Consider the following 17,569-nt stretch of genomic DNA (forward strand, 5'->3'; position numbering starts at 1 on the left):
AGTAAATAATTAGATTCTAAATATTTAATAATAAATAATATTAAATATTTATAATTAAACATATTTCATTATCTTATACATAATGATGTTATTTATAAAAAAGGCATAAATGTAATTTTTTCGATATCTCTCTTTTATTTATTTTTTTTCTATTCCAAATTGTCATTTCCTCCGTACAAACAGCGTTTTCATTATTGTCTTTGGTCCTTATTTTCATTCATATCCCTCTCTTTTTCTCATTCTCCCACCTCTCATTCCTATTCTACAAATCAAATGGGTTCTAAATGTCTATTTTACTTGATACATATCGAAATCAGAACCGGAGACTAGAGCTTCAAGTCACATGAATATCTACTTATTCAAATTTCATTTTATTTTATTTTTGACAAATGTCTATTATAAGAAAAAATAATAGACATTAAACTTTTTATTTGAAACTTTTTAAGACTTTGTCTGATCTATGCAGAGCAAAATGCATGGCCAAAATTTATAAGAACCATGAGAATACGATATACATATATATATAGGGCATATCTTCTGTGAACGTCCATAGGTAATTAATCTATAGATGTTGATTTGGACCGGTGGATTGAAATCCAACGATTTGTTGATTATAAATGCATATCAATTACTGTACACTATTCAATCCAACTATTTGTTAAATGCATAGAAATTACTGTACTTATAAATAATGCGCATTAAAAAGTGAGATGTATAATGTTTTGATTAATTACTACTTTGAATAGTACACATAAAAAGTGGAATACACAATATTTTTACTTAACCGTTCAATCAATCTATTGTATAATAATCAAGCAAATCACACCCGTTAAAACCTATTTCTACTGACACCTACCGTATGAAAAAAATAAAAACACCATGTTACCACCTGTAGACGTCTACAGACGTCCATAGAAACCCTTTTCTAATATACATATAACAAACATGAATCCCTGGGATACATGTTAGTCACATAAACCTTCTTTTGAGTGTTTTGTTTTTGTTTTTTTATTTTTGGCTCAGTTTTCTTTTTTTAGTTTTTTTCTATATTTATATATTTCTCATCTATTTTTGTAAAATTTTTGGTTAATTTTTTTTAAATGTACAAACCACATCCTGGCATACACAAACACAGAATTACTCTCTCAGTGCACTTATACCCTCATTCTATATAAATTGAGCTTCAAACTTGACTATTCAATCGAACACAAACACTATATATAAGGAAACTAGTGATAATGGACCAAGTGATCATGGCTAGGCCTCATGTGTCTTCAATTTGTAATATTCATCTTTTTTTAAAAAAAAAAAAATTATACATGAGTTGTTTATCCATTGTTATTTAAAAAAAAAAGTTTTCATTCAAAGGCCATTGTAATAACATCACAACGACAACGTGTGTGATCTACCATACGGTAGAAGAGACAGGTTGACCATTTAGGTTAGTTGTTGGAATATTTAATTAGAATGTAGCAACGTCATTTTTCAATGACTATGCACTATTCTTTTTAATTGATTATTATGATAATTAATTACATGTTGTTTGTGTAGATTTTTGTAGTAGCATATATAAAATAATAATAATAATAATAATAATAGCAAAATAAAAAAAATGGAGGAGTCCATCACCTCAATGAAGAGAGGTTTTGTTGTATTCTTCGTCCTTGACCGTGATCATTTAATTATTCTCGCTGCTTCTTCTCCTAACCATGATTTATCATCTGTTGCTCTTTATGATGTTGATATAGTCAGATTTAGTTAAGTCTTTATGATGTTGATGTAGTCTAATTCAGTTGAGTGCGTTTTATTTTTTTTCTTCTTTATTTGTTTTGTCAGAAATACACCCTTTCATCTTGGATGGATCTATTTTTTTTGTTGATGTTTTGCTCCAATTTTTTTTAATTCCTGTTTTTGATTAAATAAATTATGATTTATTTATTTTTTTATTAACTTCTGTTCAAAACTACATATGAATCAAGCTTGGAAAAGTTGGCTGATAAAGTTAGGTTTATGATAAATTCCTAGTTTTTAATTCACATTTTGTGACCACTAGCTACATAATAAGTCTTTCATTTATTATTTACTAGAATTGTCAAGTTAGAAATTTGTATTAGAAATCCCACTCAAACATCATTGTCAGTGGGTGGGCCCCGAAAGGTGCTAGTGAAAGGGGTCCTCGTAAAGGTCCCCTGTAGTGGGGCCCGCGAGGTGCGACAGGCTTCCCCATTCCTTGGTTCTATTTTACAGCATGCTCAATAAAGGATGAAAGAGTTGGGCCGAATCTCTATCCATTTCGACTGTTGACAATAATCTTATATATATTTATAAAAATTAGTGGTGGCTTAAAAAAAGTTTTTATTTTTTTTTAACCCCAATAATAAGTGTTATGAAGAGTATTATGGACATTATGTTCCTAAATTCATGAAAGCTCTCATTCTATACCTAGTGGTATTATTTAATTTTAATTTTTTTTAACAATTATTGATTCCTGTTTATAATGGGACAATGAATTCAGTGAACCAGAGATATCACTACAAATCAATAGTATGCATATATTTTCATCTAGTCTTATTGTTCAGAGATGAGCATTGGCCTACTTAAAAGCATTATTTATTTTTTTTGTTTATTTAGTATTTTACTAGTTTGTAGTCATAGAATCCGACGGTCTAGTTTGTATGTTCTTGAATATTTTAAAAAAAAGATTATAAAATGAAAAAACTCCTCACTCCTATCTAGTTTTAAAAAAATAAAATAAAAATTAAACTTAAATAAAAAATAACTAATCGAAGTCCAAATAAACTGCATAACAAATAGGTGGCCATTAGAAGAGGCGATGAAGACTAAAAAAGACTAAAGTGAGATAATATTAAATTGTTAAAAAATTACGAATTTTGGAGTGTAATTTAAGATTAAATAATTTTTTTTTTGCTAAGAAAGAAAAAAAAATAATAAACCCAGAACCCGTTTTAGGAGTTATTTAAAAAAAATATATATATTGAAAAAGAGAACTCCGAACCGGCTTCTGGGGGTTTTTCTGCAAAACAGAACGTTTGAAAGCGGGCCGTTTCGTTGCGCCAATTTCTACGCCGACCTTGTCAGTGGGTCCCACTGCGTAGTGAATTAACAGCAGTGGTTCGTCACGAAGGTGGGCCCTAAATGACGTGTAATTGTCAATCTATGCCAACGAGAAATTAGAGACGGCGACTTATGCTTTAGGCCAAAAGTCAACCAAGTGTGATGACACGTGGCTAATCCTCATTTGATGTAAACTTCTACCGCACTTCATTTAAACAAAAGAATGACGACACGTGGGTTTGCCCAATTCTCAGAAAACTTAGAATTGTTAAACTTTTCGAGGGTAACATCGAAAAAAACCCAAAGAAATATCAATCATCTCCTTCTCCTCCAATAGGACCAATACAAGCAGAAGCCATGGCCGAGAAATTAGGGTTAGGGTTTTGATGATCCAAGCACATCCCCTTTCCTCTCGCCTTCCACTTCGAATTCGCGAAGTTTCTAAACTAGAAATTCGATTCCACGCGAAATTTCTCTATTCTTTTCAGTTTAGGATTTTTTTATTATTCCTTAAAAATTCCAAAGAGTTTCGCACGATTAGAGAGAAAGGAATCGAGACTAACCTGGGATGAGGCTGTAGGATAGGAAAGGGAATGAAGATGGATCGATCGCAGACGTCGGAGGGAGCAGTGGTGGCGATTGAGCTGGTGGCGGGGAGCTCGAAGGCGGAGGAGTGGAGTGGCGGCGTGCCGCAAACAGGGGACGTAGTAGAGGAGATCCGGATCGGCGCCGGCCAGGCAACGCGTGCTCCATTCAAGGGCGGCCGTGCGGGCGTTCAAAAGCTCCTCCATTCTGCGTTCCGGCGCGGCGACACCTCGATCAGAGTCAAAGCCCGGCGCGCTGCCGGAGACTCCGCTGAGCTCCATGCTTGCATCGTCCCCCGCGATCCGCCGGCCGGCGGGCGCCGCCAGTACGTCTTGAGATCCATCCACGATCCCAACTACGCCGTCGGCTTCGTTGATCGATCCGTGAGCGAGTGCATCGCCCTGCAGAGTATGTTAACCGTTCCTGTATTTTATTTATTTATTTTTTTAAAAGTTTAAGTCCTTGAGGATTGAGATATTAAAATGATTTTTTCAGTGTCTTTTCATAAATTTAAGTTTTAATAAGCTTTCATATTAAACTCCGGTAATTTAATTTTTTAGTGGGTTTAAATAAAATTTTCAATTTGCAACAGAGTCCTTGTCGGCCTGTCTTAGGGGGTTAAATGAAAATGAGCTGTAATTTTTTTTTTTTTGTACTAATTTCTTGGGATTTTTTTCAGTCTCTAAACAATCATGCAAAACCGAATCTCAAAGAATGCATGTTGATTGGAATTGGATGGTTGTTGGGAGAATTTATTTGGTTTATGACTAGGTATCCTTTCTAAGGAAGAGCTTGCCTTAGTTGTCTAACTAGGAATAGTTGACGTTGACTTTGTTGACCTAGCAGTGGCGGAATTATAGAAGACTTCTAGACCTCATGCTCTTCTTTTATTAATTATTAATTATTTAAAATAATATATGACCAATTAGGCATTATTAATTAGTTATCACCGTACATATAGTTATAGCAAAGCTTAGTTTTTTAAAAAAAATTGTTAAGTTTAATCTCACAGCTGTTAGGCTCTTAACATTTATTAATTATTATGTCTTGTTTTAATATTTTTCTATGTTACCTCACAGAATGAGAATGTGAACAACTCACTCATTGACAGTTCACATCATGTTTGCAAGAATGAAAAGTAGGAAGAGTGATGTTGAGTCTGTGGTTTCAGGATCAATGAGCTCAAGGGTGGTGTGCGCGTTGAGCAACGCACAGCTTCAGGATGGGTATGTGGCGTACCCTTGGGACAAGAAGATGAGGGAGTCACTGGAGATACCAAACTCTAGTGGTTTTCTTTCAGTGCTTATTCTACCAAAAGCCTCAGACTCTTCTGGTCTCCACTATAACTCCCTTGAGGACACTCTTGCCAGAGCCAATGCTTGGCTTAATTCTTCTCAGGCCTCTGGTGTACCCATCCTCTTCATTAACATCCAGACTGAAGCCCTTCTCACCAAGGTATATATATATATCCTAGTTCAGCTTTGAGATTTTTATTTTATTTTATTTGATGCTAGCTGTGATTAAAAAATAACTTTCATGTTAGTCATGTATGAACTATGAACATGTCTCATGTGATATCTTATTTCTAGTTTGAAATTAATTAGATAATTAAGGTGGAAAAGGAAATGACTATATATTAATTGTTACTACGTTTTTATTTATTTATTTATTTATTTATATATGTGATGAGTGGCTCTATCTGATATTTGAGGAATTTAAGTAGTATTAAAATAACGACCACCTTTATTTTAACTAGCTAGTTTGTAATTAATAAAGTAAAGGGATTCAAAGTAGTTAATTTAATTATTTTAATATGTGGAAATGTAGATCTCTGGAGAGACGGCTTCATGTACAGTGAACGCAGGATCACTATCAGATCTCTCAAACCTTGGCAACGTTAGCCTCTATGGATTTGAAGACTATCATGGAGTAGACATTGGTGTGGTGAGAGCTGTGAGGCTTTGGTACACTCCTCTTGGAGGAGAAGTGGCCATTGAGATCAAACTTCAGGAAACTGACACCAAGCTTGGTTTTGCCATCAGCCGCACTGAAGAGGTTCTCCCCCTATATATATATCTCTCTCCCATATTTATGATATTTCTCTCATTCTTTCATGACCACCAACATATTAAAAACAACCACAACATAAATAATTAGGATACTTCTTCTTCTACTGCTGTTTAATTTCACGTTTACAATATTTTAGGTTGAACATTATATATATATATATTTTTTTTTGTAGGGTTTTATTTATATATCTTCAGTTATAGACGATGAAGATGACAAAGAAGTAGCTTCCACTCGGTCTGGCCTTAAAGATCTGTACAAAGCCGCAATGAGAGCATCAAAGCTGCTAGTAATCTCTAGGGTATCAAATGAAAAGGTACTCCCATGGATGGTGTCCTCCTCTGGTGCTATCCGGTGTTTCGACACAGTCTCTCTCAGTCAGAAGCTCTCTCTTCACCGCCATGCTCTTCGCCCTATCCTCCTCCATGTCTTCCTTTGGGAAAAAACACCTCTGACAATGCCACCACCATCACCACCACCTCCTCTGACAAAAACTCCGGCGGCTGAGCAAGCACCAAGGAATGTACTGGTGTATGATAATGATGATAGATCAGGTGCAATATTGCACAGAGATACTGCAGGGGATGTATCTTTCAGGTTCCATGATTTCTCTCTGCCAAACAATTGGGTATGAGTCATTCATGACCACTCTTTGCGTATTCATTTCTTTTCTTTGTTGTGATCATGGATATATATATACTCATACGAATAAATTTTACAATTAATGATCTTGTTTGTTAATTTTGTTTGTCTGTGTCTCTGGTTTTTGTTGCCTAGCTCCTTATGTGAATCAACTGTTTTTGTTGCCTCTTTAGTTAGACTTATGTGTATGTCTGACTCTGAGAGTTATTATAGTGATAATAATGCAAGTGACTTGTATTATATAGTGATACCACAAATGACAAACGAGAACAACAATACTTCATTTGCCGGTCAAATTCATACCAAGTATATAAAAAAATATAAAAACCACCATCACATACTCAAGACAATGATAAGAGTCTTAAAAGGCACAATCATCAAATCAAGCAAGTAAAGGCAAAAGGTTGAGACGCAGAACCGGAGTGCAAACAAGAGGTTTAGCACGTGGCAGAGTCAAGCCAGGACCTTCAGTCATATCAACCATTCCATCAACCTCCCAATCAAAGCACTGCACCAGCGCACCAAGCCCGGCATGCACCACAAGCAACGCCAGTGACGCTCCCGGACAAACTCTTCTCCCACTCCCAAAGGGAAGCATGTGAAAATGCTGCCCTCTCACATCAATCCCATTGCACCCTTCCTCCATGAACCTTTCTGGCATGAACTTTAGTGGCTCTTTCCAATAATCTGGGTCCCTCCCTATAGCCCAAATGTTCACAAACAGTCTTGTTTTGGCTTGTATGTTGTACCCATTGATCTCGCAATCTTTTGTGCATTCTCTCACTGTCATTGGCCCGGTTGGGTGTAGACGTAGTGTTTCTTTTACTATGGCTTGTAAGTATGGCATGCTTGATATGTCTGCTTCGCTGATGAGCCGGTTCTTGCCTACCACTGTGTCTATCTCTTCTCGGAGTTTTTCTAACACACTTGGGTTGTTGATGAGCTCCGATAATGCCCATTCTATTGTTAACGCCGACGTGTCCGTGCCCGCCGCGAAGATGTCCTTGCAAATCAGTTCAGAGAATTATTAACATCAAGGTTATGTACATGTATTCTATTTGAATGCATTAAATATTTAATCGGTTTCCAATTATTTATTTGAACAACAATTTTTTTACTAGTGTGATGATGATGATTTAACAGTGAATTATAGTTAATTACCAGAATGTAAGCTTTGATGTTCTCCAAAGACAGTTTCATCTCAGCATTCTCATCTTTATGTATATCAAGTAAAATGTCCAAAATATCCTTCACGGCAGTTCCACCACCCCCTGCCGTCACCGCCGCCTTCTTCTCTTCCAATATCCCTTCCATCATATGATCGAATCTCCGGCGAACATCCTCCAACCTTTTATCAAACCCTTGCAAATCAAAGTTCTTGCAAAAACTAATATAATCAGCCAAGTTGAATTTTCCGATGATCTCCGCCGTCTCCTCCACCAACTTCCTCACTTCCTCCGCTTCCCCTTCGTTCTCCGAGCACCTTCGGCTCATCGTCATCCTGCATATAACGTTGTTACTCATTCTTATGAGATCTCCACTAAGATCCACCTTCATTTTCTCTTTGGCTTTCATTTGCAATATTCGCAAAAATCTTACTACTTCCTCCTTCCTGATAAAATTAAGTTGTTCTAAAGTCTGACCTCCTAATAATTGGGACATACTAAGTTTCTTCATGAACTTCCAATAAGCTCCAAAAGGAGCGTAAGAGAAGTCTGCAGAACCATACGTGAGATAACTGACTGCTTTTGATTGAGGACGGTCGGCAAAAAAGAGCTCATGAGTTTTAAGGAACTCTTTTGCGGTCTCCGGCGATGAGGCAACAACACAAGGGACAGAACCTAATCGGAGAAAGATCAAAGGACCGTAACGCAATGATAGTTTGTGGAGTGCTTGGTGAGGAATAGGTGCAAGAAGATGAAGGTGACCAATTATTGGGAGACCTATTGGACTCGGTGGGAGCCGGAGACCGGCACCGGTCCTGGCAGGCTTAGAGATGAGCCACCGTAGGATGATGATGGACAAAATGGTTATGGAGGTGAAGATGGCAAATGACTTGGGATTCACTTTGAAGTTTTCTTCTATCATGTTGTATTAATTTGCTTGATTTTTTTTTTTTCTTCTTTTTTTTGTGGGGGTTGTGTGGACCTTGTGGTGGGGTGCAATATATACTTGAAGATTATATATGATGCAGTGCATTTATAGACATCCTTGGTTGTAGATTCATGAATCTCTGATTTTCTTATGATTGATTAGTTGCTATTAAGGTGTAATTTAAATGTTTATTTTTATTATTATTGATTGCAAATTTTAATTTGAGTGTTTGATTTATTGGACGAGTAACATTGTTGCCGTCCAAATGAAAGGTCAGAAAGTAAAAGGTTTCATTTATTAGGTCATTCTTATCCGGCTACTTCTATATATATACTAAACATCATATTCCGTTGTCTGTAATAAGAGAGACCTTGGGAGTACGTGATGGCTACCATTATAATAATTTCAGAGAGAGAACACATCTAAGGGAGAATCCGGGTTCGAGTTTAGGTTCGGGATTTTTTTAGGGTGAGAGGGCATTGTTGGGCGGATGTCAGTAGATTTTACAGGCTCATATATATATATATATATTTTTTACAACGTGAACAAATCACTTCATATAAACCTAAATCTTGCTTCATACACCATAAATCTTCGATAATGTTTTAGAAATGAGTCAAACTTTTTTGACATTCAGCACAAGAGTTTATTGCATATCACTCAGCTGCAATTGTTTTAATATATTTTTCAACATTAAATATTTAAATTTACAACTTTATACATACACAAACTTTTTAATGAAGAAGATATTATTTATCGAGTTAATGCTATACCAAATGAATAAAAGACATGCATATAAAATTCATGGTGATATTAGTTGCTCTGTAATTTACGAAATTATCTTTGTATTTCTTTGATTGCACTCTTCATAACTTTCTACTTGATGACCTTATGCGAAAAGGACTCTCAATATATGTTTTTGTAATTTATTACTATTTTTTAGCCAAATTAAATAAAATTATCAATTAATGATCATTAAAAATTACATACTTAATTTGACTAAGGAAAAACATATCATTTATTATAACTTGAATACATTGAACTTCATCTCATAGCAACTACCGAAAGATCACAATAATATATTTAATTAGATGTTTGAGGTCACGAACATAATCTTTTAAACATATAATTAAATGTGTATTAATTTTCTTGAATGCTACCAATTAATCAATGATAAATGTTTAGCAAAGACCATGTCAAGCTGGGATATTGCCATCATTTTAAGTCAGGTAGAAAATCATCACAAAAAGATCTATGTATGTATAATTGTGTCTCTTGATGTGTTTTTCTTCTCAATTTTTTTTTGTCTTTTTTTTTTTTTAAGTATTTAATTGCTAAACGTTAGTGTCACTTTGTAAACAAAACAATTAGCGGTAGCTCTCTTAGAACACCTTGGTAAATAATAACATCCTAATTTTTAAGAAATTTAAGCACCTATCTTAAGTTTTTTCCGCATTCTACATCTAGTACATTGGGATTACCTTATATTAATATATATATATATATAGAATTCTTAGGTTTTTACTCTTGCTAATTACATATCACTTGAATTGTAATTTAATTTAATATATATATATATATAAGTTTAAATCTAATTTGGATATAAATTATCATGATAAATTAGGTAGATTTAAACCATTGTTCTGATCTAACATTCTTGTGAATATTTAATCTCATCGACGGGAGAAAGAAGGATGAGGTTTTGCAAGTACAAGTCTTGTTTTAAGTGCATAACTCAATCTTTTTGGTGTCTTGTATAATTTACTATTATTAGAGGAAAGTGATCCGGCTTTTGTTATTGATTAATTATTTAATTAATATGACATATTATTAGTTTTTATATTTTGGTTTTATGATATGACATTTTTTCATATTTAGATGGATTATGTTATACTCAAGCTTGTCAGACCCGACCTGGGCAATGACTCGGCTAAACCCAGGGGTCAGGGGTCAATGGGTTCGACCGGGTCGAACCGGGGTGAATAATAAAATATAAAAAAATAATTATAATAATTAATAATGAGCAATATAATACTAAACCCATAATTATAATATTAAAAACTACTCAAATTTGATATTTAAATTGATAAATGACCTTATATATAGTAGTGTTTTCTAATTATGTCATTTATTTTTACATTTTTTAAATATTTATAAATTTAATATATTAATATAATTATCGAACTTCTCTTAGGGTCATTTATTTATTTATTTGTTTATTGGTTGATTTTGTTAAAATAGATAAGAAATTTAATTCACTAATTCTTATATCACAATTGAGTTTTTATTTTGTTTTAAATTTTTTTATATTTTTTATTTAATTAGAATACTTTATTTTTATATTTTTATAATAAAATTACACTCATTTATTGTTTTATTTTCTTAATAAATTAAATTTTTAGAAAATATTTACATAACACATTAATAGATTTTATTTTAAATGTTAATTTTTGTTAGTATGTTAGTATGTTTATGATATATATATATATATATTATAATTATATTTATTGATTATAAAATATAAATTAATATTAATAAATATACACGATTTTGAGGTTTCTAATGAAAAAATAATAAATTGTTAAATATTATAAAAAAATTTTAAACATTATGACCCGATTGACCCGGTCGGGTCAACCGGTTCGGGTTGAATCTCCTGGGTCACCGGGTTAACACCGAGTTTTTAATACCCGGTTCAATGGGGTATACCCGGGCCGGCCATAGGGTCTGACAACCTTGGTTATATTATGATTATTTCGGAGGTAATAGTTGGGTGGTAGTGCCATTGTCTCCCATATGAAATATTGAGACTGATTGATTTTTTAATGATATGATTGAGAATTTAGTGTATTTGTGTGAGGGATGTGCATGAATGTGGTTATATGTCTGCATCACGAAGTTATGTTTCATTCTGTTTGCTGAGAAGTATTAATAATTTGCCTAGTGTTCCTTGCGAAGATGAGTTGTTGCCTTGACTTGCTTGGATAACAATAAAATAGGGGGAAAACCAAAGTACAAACTAATTCCCAAATAAAAAATTCAGATATATTTTGGAATCAATTCTAAGATAAAACATAAAGAAGAACAAACACACATACTGCTACACACAAATATATATGGAAAGAGAGACAAAGGACACATATTTTGGGCCAGTTATAAGATAATACATTAAGACAAATTGATTTAAATAAATAGATAAATATAGACAAAGTGCGAGGTGGGAACTTTTACGTAACTCTAATATAATATTTGGAGAAGAACAAATTTTAATATAATTAGATAAATAGATAAATGCATAGTTTTATAAAGGATATATTCAAAGTTGTGACTTATAAGTAGACACACCTGGCTACCAATTTGGTACACACATAGTGGTATATATAATTACATAGTCCTGTATTTAATAGTTATAAATAATTAAATTCACCCTATGACTCATTTCCTAGTGATATATGGTCTTATTGCGGAAATTGAGAGTGAAATATTCAAAAGATCTCGAGTTCAAGACTCATTGAAAATGATAATGATAACGGATCACTGATTATGGGTGTGGATTTACAGTTCAATCCTTTTGTCTTTGACTGAGAGTGCACTGGTTGGAGATTAATTCTTCACTTATTGTTTTTGTAAAAAAATAAAAAAATAAAAATAAAATCTACTAAAATTCAAATTAATTAAACCTATTCAAATTTAAATTAGATAACTATACTCATACCATAACCCAGTTTTAACTCAAATTAATCTTTAAAAAACTGAATAAAGCATAAAGCTTATGTTTATAATAAATTTTATCATATTTTTCACAGTTGACATTGATGAATTTATAAATATAAAAAATTACTGTTTCTATAGTGGGACCGTGGGAGAGGTCATTAAGAAGTTTTTGAAGTTTATTTGGCATTCATTATATCTTTTAATGTCATTTGCCACTACATATATTATTTATGTCTAAATTATGCTTCGAGAATAAGAGAAATACTTTCATTGGGATTATTATCAGATACACCTCCATTGATTGATGATGGTATATATTTGTGCTTAAATTGAAGTTTCATTCCCATCTCAATTATGTTTATTTGGTTCACAGAATCTCACATTATCATTTGAAATAAAATTATTGGAATGGGTTTATGATTCCCAAGTTAACAATGCAGTATAGTTGGAGTATAACAATTTAATAGTTACTTATAAATCTTATATTATTAATTGATTTTTTTATTAAAATATTATCTAATAACTGCAAAAAAATTTTTCAAAAATCTATAAAATTTTAATGTAAATATCAAAATTATTTAATACTAAATATGTGTCATTATTAAGAAAAAATAAATTTTAATTTTAATTTATTAATATTAATTAAAACCAAATTTAATTATTTTAAATAAATATAATTTTTTTCTTCAATTTAAATAATTTCCTCCAATTTAAGGTTTTTAAAAAAAATTTAATCTCAAGTGTTTTTTTTATTTCTAATTAGATATTTTGATGAAAAAATATATGTAAATAAAAAAAAATATTTTTTTTTTAATTTTAAAAATTGATATTTTTGTGATTTTATTAGATTTTAAGAGTATAATGGGATCCAAACATATTCCGGGAATGTTAGATCATCACTATCACCTATTTAGTTAAATTGATAATCACATTCTTGGTAATATCACCTATTATCTCTAATCTTCCATTACTTTCCTTATATTTTATTGTAATATAATATTTCGCTAACTAAACGTCATTTTATAAATATAGACGTTTCATATCCGATTTGTCAGTATATTTTTAAAATAATAATAAATAAATATAAAAATTTTTTTACGGTTGAGCTAGGCTGTAGGCTGTGTCAAACTTGTTGACACGTCTTGTCCACGTAAGCCTTATCCAAAGATAGCACACCAATCACACCCACTCCATGTCCCCACATTTAACCTTAGGATCCAACGGCTCTCGTTATCTCTCCCAACCCCGCCCCCGGTTTTCCCCTTCCTATTGCCTCCCTTGTTTCGTGTTTAGTATCTAACACCAAGCAAGCTAATTCTTTCATCATAACCGTCAAATTTGCCTCGAGATTCAGATTATCTTATTACCCGAATTGTATTGATTTAATGAACGGTTAAAATCGATTGGATAGCGCGGTTGCTGTTCGTGTTCAGAGAGCGAAAAAAAGTTTCCCCTTTCTTTTATTTTATATAAACCAAGACCCGCTCATCACCCAGCTCTTCTCTCTCTCTCTCTCTCTCTCTCTCTCTCTCTCGTTCCAATCCATCTCTGCATCGGATCCAGCGCGTACACGATTCCCAAAGACCAATCTCTTTGGTTTCTTGGTGTTCTCGTCTGATTTATGCATGAAAGTTGGTAGCTTTCTGTGATTTGATGGTGTTTCTCGCAGGATTGTTGGAATTTCGGACATTGGATCAGGAGGAAAGTTGAGTGGTTCTGGTTGATTTCTGGTATTGATTCTTCTCCTTTTCCTCGAATTTAATTTGTTTGCTAAATTGTTATGAGGGTTTTGGATTGATTTCTTCCGTTTTCTGAGTGGGCATTGGATTTCTCTCTCATAGCTCTGATCTTACTGTGATGTTGGAGACCTTTTTTGTGGAATTGGGTTCTCACGGGATAGTTGGATTTTTTTAGGCTTATATGAACTTTGGCATTGTCCTCAGCTTGCATTGTATCGTTCTGAGAGGATATATTTAGGTGTAGGTTTCACCAAAGTTTTTAAATTTGTTACAAGTGATGGATTCTGCTATTTGCACTGATCAAGGATATATTTAGGGTTGTTTTGGTGGATATGATGCTTGGTTAATGATTTTTTATCCCCGCTGGATTGGCGGCTTTTTGGTTCTTGTCCAGAATTCTGGTAATTTAATGAAGTTCTAATGCTTGTAACTCCTGTTAGCTCCAATTTCTCACCTTTACTTAATTTTAAAAGTCTCCCTTGTTTTCTCAGTCGCTCTTGATCAATCAAGGAGATAATTCCTGCTAGTAAGGTGTTTGAGTGACTGGCACTTTCATGAATTATGTTTGAATGTCTTTTTCCCTGTTGTTGATCTATTTTACATCTTTTTACTCTTGGATTTTCTAAAGATTTTGGATCTCTTAACTTATATATGTTGAACCAGGCATTTCCCTAACTATGTGCATTCTTTGTCTAGCTTTTCTTTGTTCTTAAGAATTGATTCATCATTTTTTTTTTGTTTTGAATTTCCACTCCAGACAGATTGCTGTATGTAGAAATTGGGGAATCAATGTCAAAGGAGACAAATTGTTTATAATTCAGTGGACTTAGTTTATCACTGTTTGGAATCACAAGCAATTTATTCTGCTCCATTTGATCAAGGAAGGTGTTTGTTCATTAGATCTTTGCATTTGACGTTGCCAGGCTTTCTCTAGGAGATGGTATCAGTAAATTTAGGTATTCTTCATTATGTTCTGGATCATATTTATGGTGCATTTGTGCATAGAACCAAATTAAGCACTCCTTTCTTCTCGAGGGGGTGGGGAGGGAGCAAGCTTGACATGCTAGAGAACATGGTTAAGCAACTTTTCCCAGAAGCTTCAGGTCAGAATTGGCCACCTAATATAGTCCGGCCTATTTGGAAAACTGTATGGGAAACTAAATCTGCATGCCTTAGAGAAGGTGTTTTCAAGACTCCCTGCGATGAACGGCTTCTTAGTACACTATCTCCTGAGAATCACAACGCAAGAGTTGCATTTCTTCTGCCTAAGAATGTACCTCCACAAAAGATGGCGTGTGTGGTTCACTTGGCAGGTAATTTGTTTAGTTCAGTTCCTCAATGCATTGTTTACAAGTTGTCTGATTTTGTGTTCAAATGTTTTTGCTTTTAGAACTTTATGTGATCTGGTATACAACATTACAATGCGAAAGTGAAAACTGAATATTGCCCTTGTTTTGAATCCAAGGATCTGATATTAAGTAATCTATCAACACCATAATGTCACCTGCTCAGATTTTATTATTTTCTTATTTTCTTTGCTATCCTACTGCAAGATCCTGAAATACTAAATTATTGAATGTATTTATGCTTTATGCTTACTTGCTGACTTTATGTATCGTAGTGTATTTTGTGGTCTTCCTTGCTTTCACTGCATGATCTCAATGTATTCATTTGAAGTTTCATAGGCACTGGAGACCATACATTTGAGCGGAGGTTGCGTCTTGGTGGGCCTCTGGTGAAGGAAAACATAGCAACTATGGTACTTGAGAGGTGATAATTCCTGTGTAACTATTGTCAAACTTGCTTTTATGCATAAAAAATATGCATCCACTTTTTTTTTTTCCTAATTGTAGGTTCTAATGTGAACTAAATGTGCTGCAGTCCTTTTTATGGACTCCGACGTCCTAGCATGCAACGTGGTGCAAAGCTTTTATGTGTGAGTGACTTGCTACTGTTGGGGAGAGTTACTATTGAAGAAGCTCGGTGTTTGTTGCACTGGTTAGAAATTGAGGAAGGTTTTGGCAAGACAGGCATATGCGGCCTTAGCATGGGTAAGGACAAAAAGCACACCTTTAGTTATTTGTGTCATTGTATCTCTTTGATAAGATACTTATAAGAATAATCATATAAACTAAAATTTCACAAAATTTTCAAGTCTTAATTTTTTTGGACGGATCTAACAATTCTGTACATCATTAATTGTCAGTTAATTTTCTTCCCGTGTTACCTGAATATTGTTACTTTTGTAAATCCTGTTTGATGCGATTTTTTTTTTCTGAATTTGCCTGTGTTGGAGATTACAGGAGGTGTACATGCTGCAATGGTCGGATCTTTGCACCCTACTCCGATTGCGACATTACCATTTCTTTCACCACATTCTGCTGTTGTTGCTTTCTGTGAAGGAGTGTTGAAACATGCTACTGCTTGGGAAGCTCTTAGGGAAGATGCTGCTCAGAAGGTTGACATGACCCTTGAACAAGTCAGGGAGCGGCTTCGCTCTGTGTTATCACTCACAGATGTCACTCGCTTCCCAATTCCCAAGAATCCTCAGGCGGTCATTTTTGTCGCTGCAACGGTATCTTCTTGTTTGTCATTTCCCCATCATAAATTCAGAGTTATAGTTTTTCTATGGCATTTCAAAATCAATCTGATATAACTACCAGTTTGCCTCTTTTAACTGTTTTACCTTTTATGGAGGAATACTACCTAAAATTGTTTCATCAAAATTATCCATATCTAGTTTCGATTATATTGTTGGTTTGTTATGTCTTATTCAAGACTGTCATTGAAACTCTTGATTCTTTTGGTTGAACAATCAACAGCTAGCTATTCAGAACCAATTATTTGCCACCAGGCAATTGGCATCCAAGAACCAATCGATTTCATTTACTGCTCAACGGTTAAATGTCCTCATTTTATGCATGCTTTCATGCATAGGTGGCATTTTTCTTTTAGTATAATGTATGATCATTGTCCTAAGCATATCAGTTTGTTTTTTAATCACAATTTTAATATGACAAAATCAGTAAAATTTACTAACCCTGTCAGCTCTTCTCTTTCCATGGGTTCATATATGTTTCTTTATTTCTAATTTTTTATTACTGATGTTCTTTACACTTAGGATGATGGCTATATCCCCAAACATTCCGTCTTAGAGCTACAAAGAGCTTGGCCGGGATCGGAGGTGAGGTGGGTCACTGGCGGCCATGTCTCATCCTTTCTCCTACACAATGATGCATTCCGAAAAGCCATCGTTGATGGTCTCGACAGATTGCAATGGAGGGAATCAGAATCATCATAATTATGACAATGTATCAGAATCACTACTATGACCGAAACTCTTCCTGATGGAATAAGGATGGGATTGAGATCAGTTGTGTGTAATTCTTTAATCACTGGTGCCTCACAAATTCATTTGTAACAAGTTCAAAAGATGAAGAGATTTTTCAATTCCTGATTTTCTTTCAATTGAACACCATTTGCCATTTGCCAGAAATTTAACTTGTTCATGAATAATAGGATACTGTGTACATGAATTTGAGAGGCAATGGCCATTTGATTTATTTGATTCTCTACATGAATTACAACTTCGTTATGTACTTTTATGGTAATATCAAAATTCTCATAATTTTCAAGGGAGAATGCTCATGAAT

The 17,569-nt window shown here is 33.8% G+C and overlaps 3 protein-coding genes across 3 annotated transcripts; 2 read left to right on the plus strand and 1 right to left on the minus strand.

The window, feature by feature from the left end:
• Nucleotides 1-3,337: 3,337 nt before the first annotated feature.
• Nucleotides 3,338-6,452, plus strand: LOC120261749. The gene is made up of 4 exons (XM_039269731.1): nt 3,338-4,068; nt 4,832-5,115; nt 5,488-5,715; nt 5,903-6,452. Exons 1-4 carry the CDS (start codon nt 3,669-3,671, stop codon nt 6,359-6,361), a joined length of 1,371 nt encoding a protein of 456 aa, XP_039125665.1. The 5' UTR covers nt 3,338-3,668; the 3' UTR covers nt 6,362-6,452.
• An 89-nt stretch (nt 6,453-6,541) lies between these two features.
• Nucleotides 6,542-8,516, minus strand: LOC120261748 (cytochrome P450 93A3-like). Its single transcript, XM_039269730.1, has 2 exons — nt 7,531-8,516; nt 6,542-7,372 (listed from the first exon to the last, which is right to left on the minus strand). The coding sequence occupies exons 1-2, from the start codon at nt 8,455-8,457 to the stop codon at nt 6,752-6,754; spliced, it is 1,548 nt and encodes a 515-aa protein (XP_039125664.1). The 5' UTR covers nt 8,458-8,516; the 3' UTR covers nt 6,542-6,751.
• A 5,169-nt stretch (nt 8,517-13,685) lies between these two features.
• LOC120262226 (protein ABHD18) lies at nt 13,686-17,493 on the plus strand. The gene is made up of 6 exons (XM_039270307.1): nt 13,686-13,907; nt 14,674-15,229; nt 15,602-15,686; nt 15,798-15,967; nt 16,220-16,491; nt 17,038-17,493. Exons 2-6 carry the CDS (start codon nt 14,854-14,856, stop codon nt 17,215-17,217), a joined length of 1,083 nt encoding a protein of 360 aa, XP_039126241.1. The 5' UTR covers nt 13,686-13,907; nt 14,674-14,853; the 3' UTR covers nt 17,218-17,493.
• The last annotated feature ends 76 nt before the right edge of the window (nt 17,494-17,569 follow it).

This window comes from Dioscorea cayenensis, chromosome 5, assembly GCF_009730915.1.
Source record: "Dioscorea cayenensis subsp. rotundata cultivar TDr96_F1 chromosome 5, TDr96_F1_v2_PseudoChromosome.rev07_lg8_w22 25.fasta, whole genome shotgun sequence".
Lineage (NCBI taxonomy): Eukaryota > Viridiplantae > Streptophyta > Magnoliopsida > Dioscoreales > Dioscoreaceae > Dioscorea > Dioscorea cayenensis.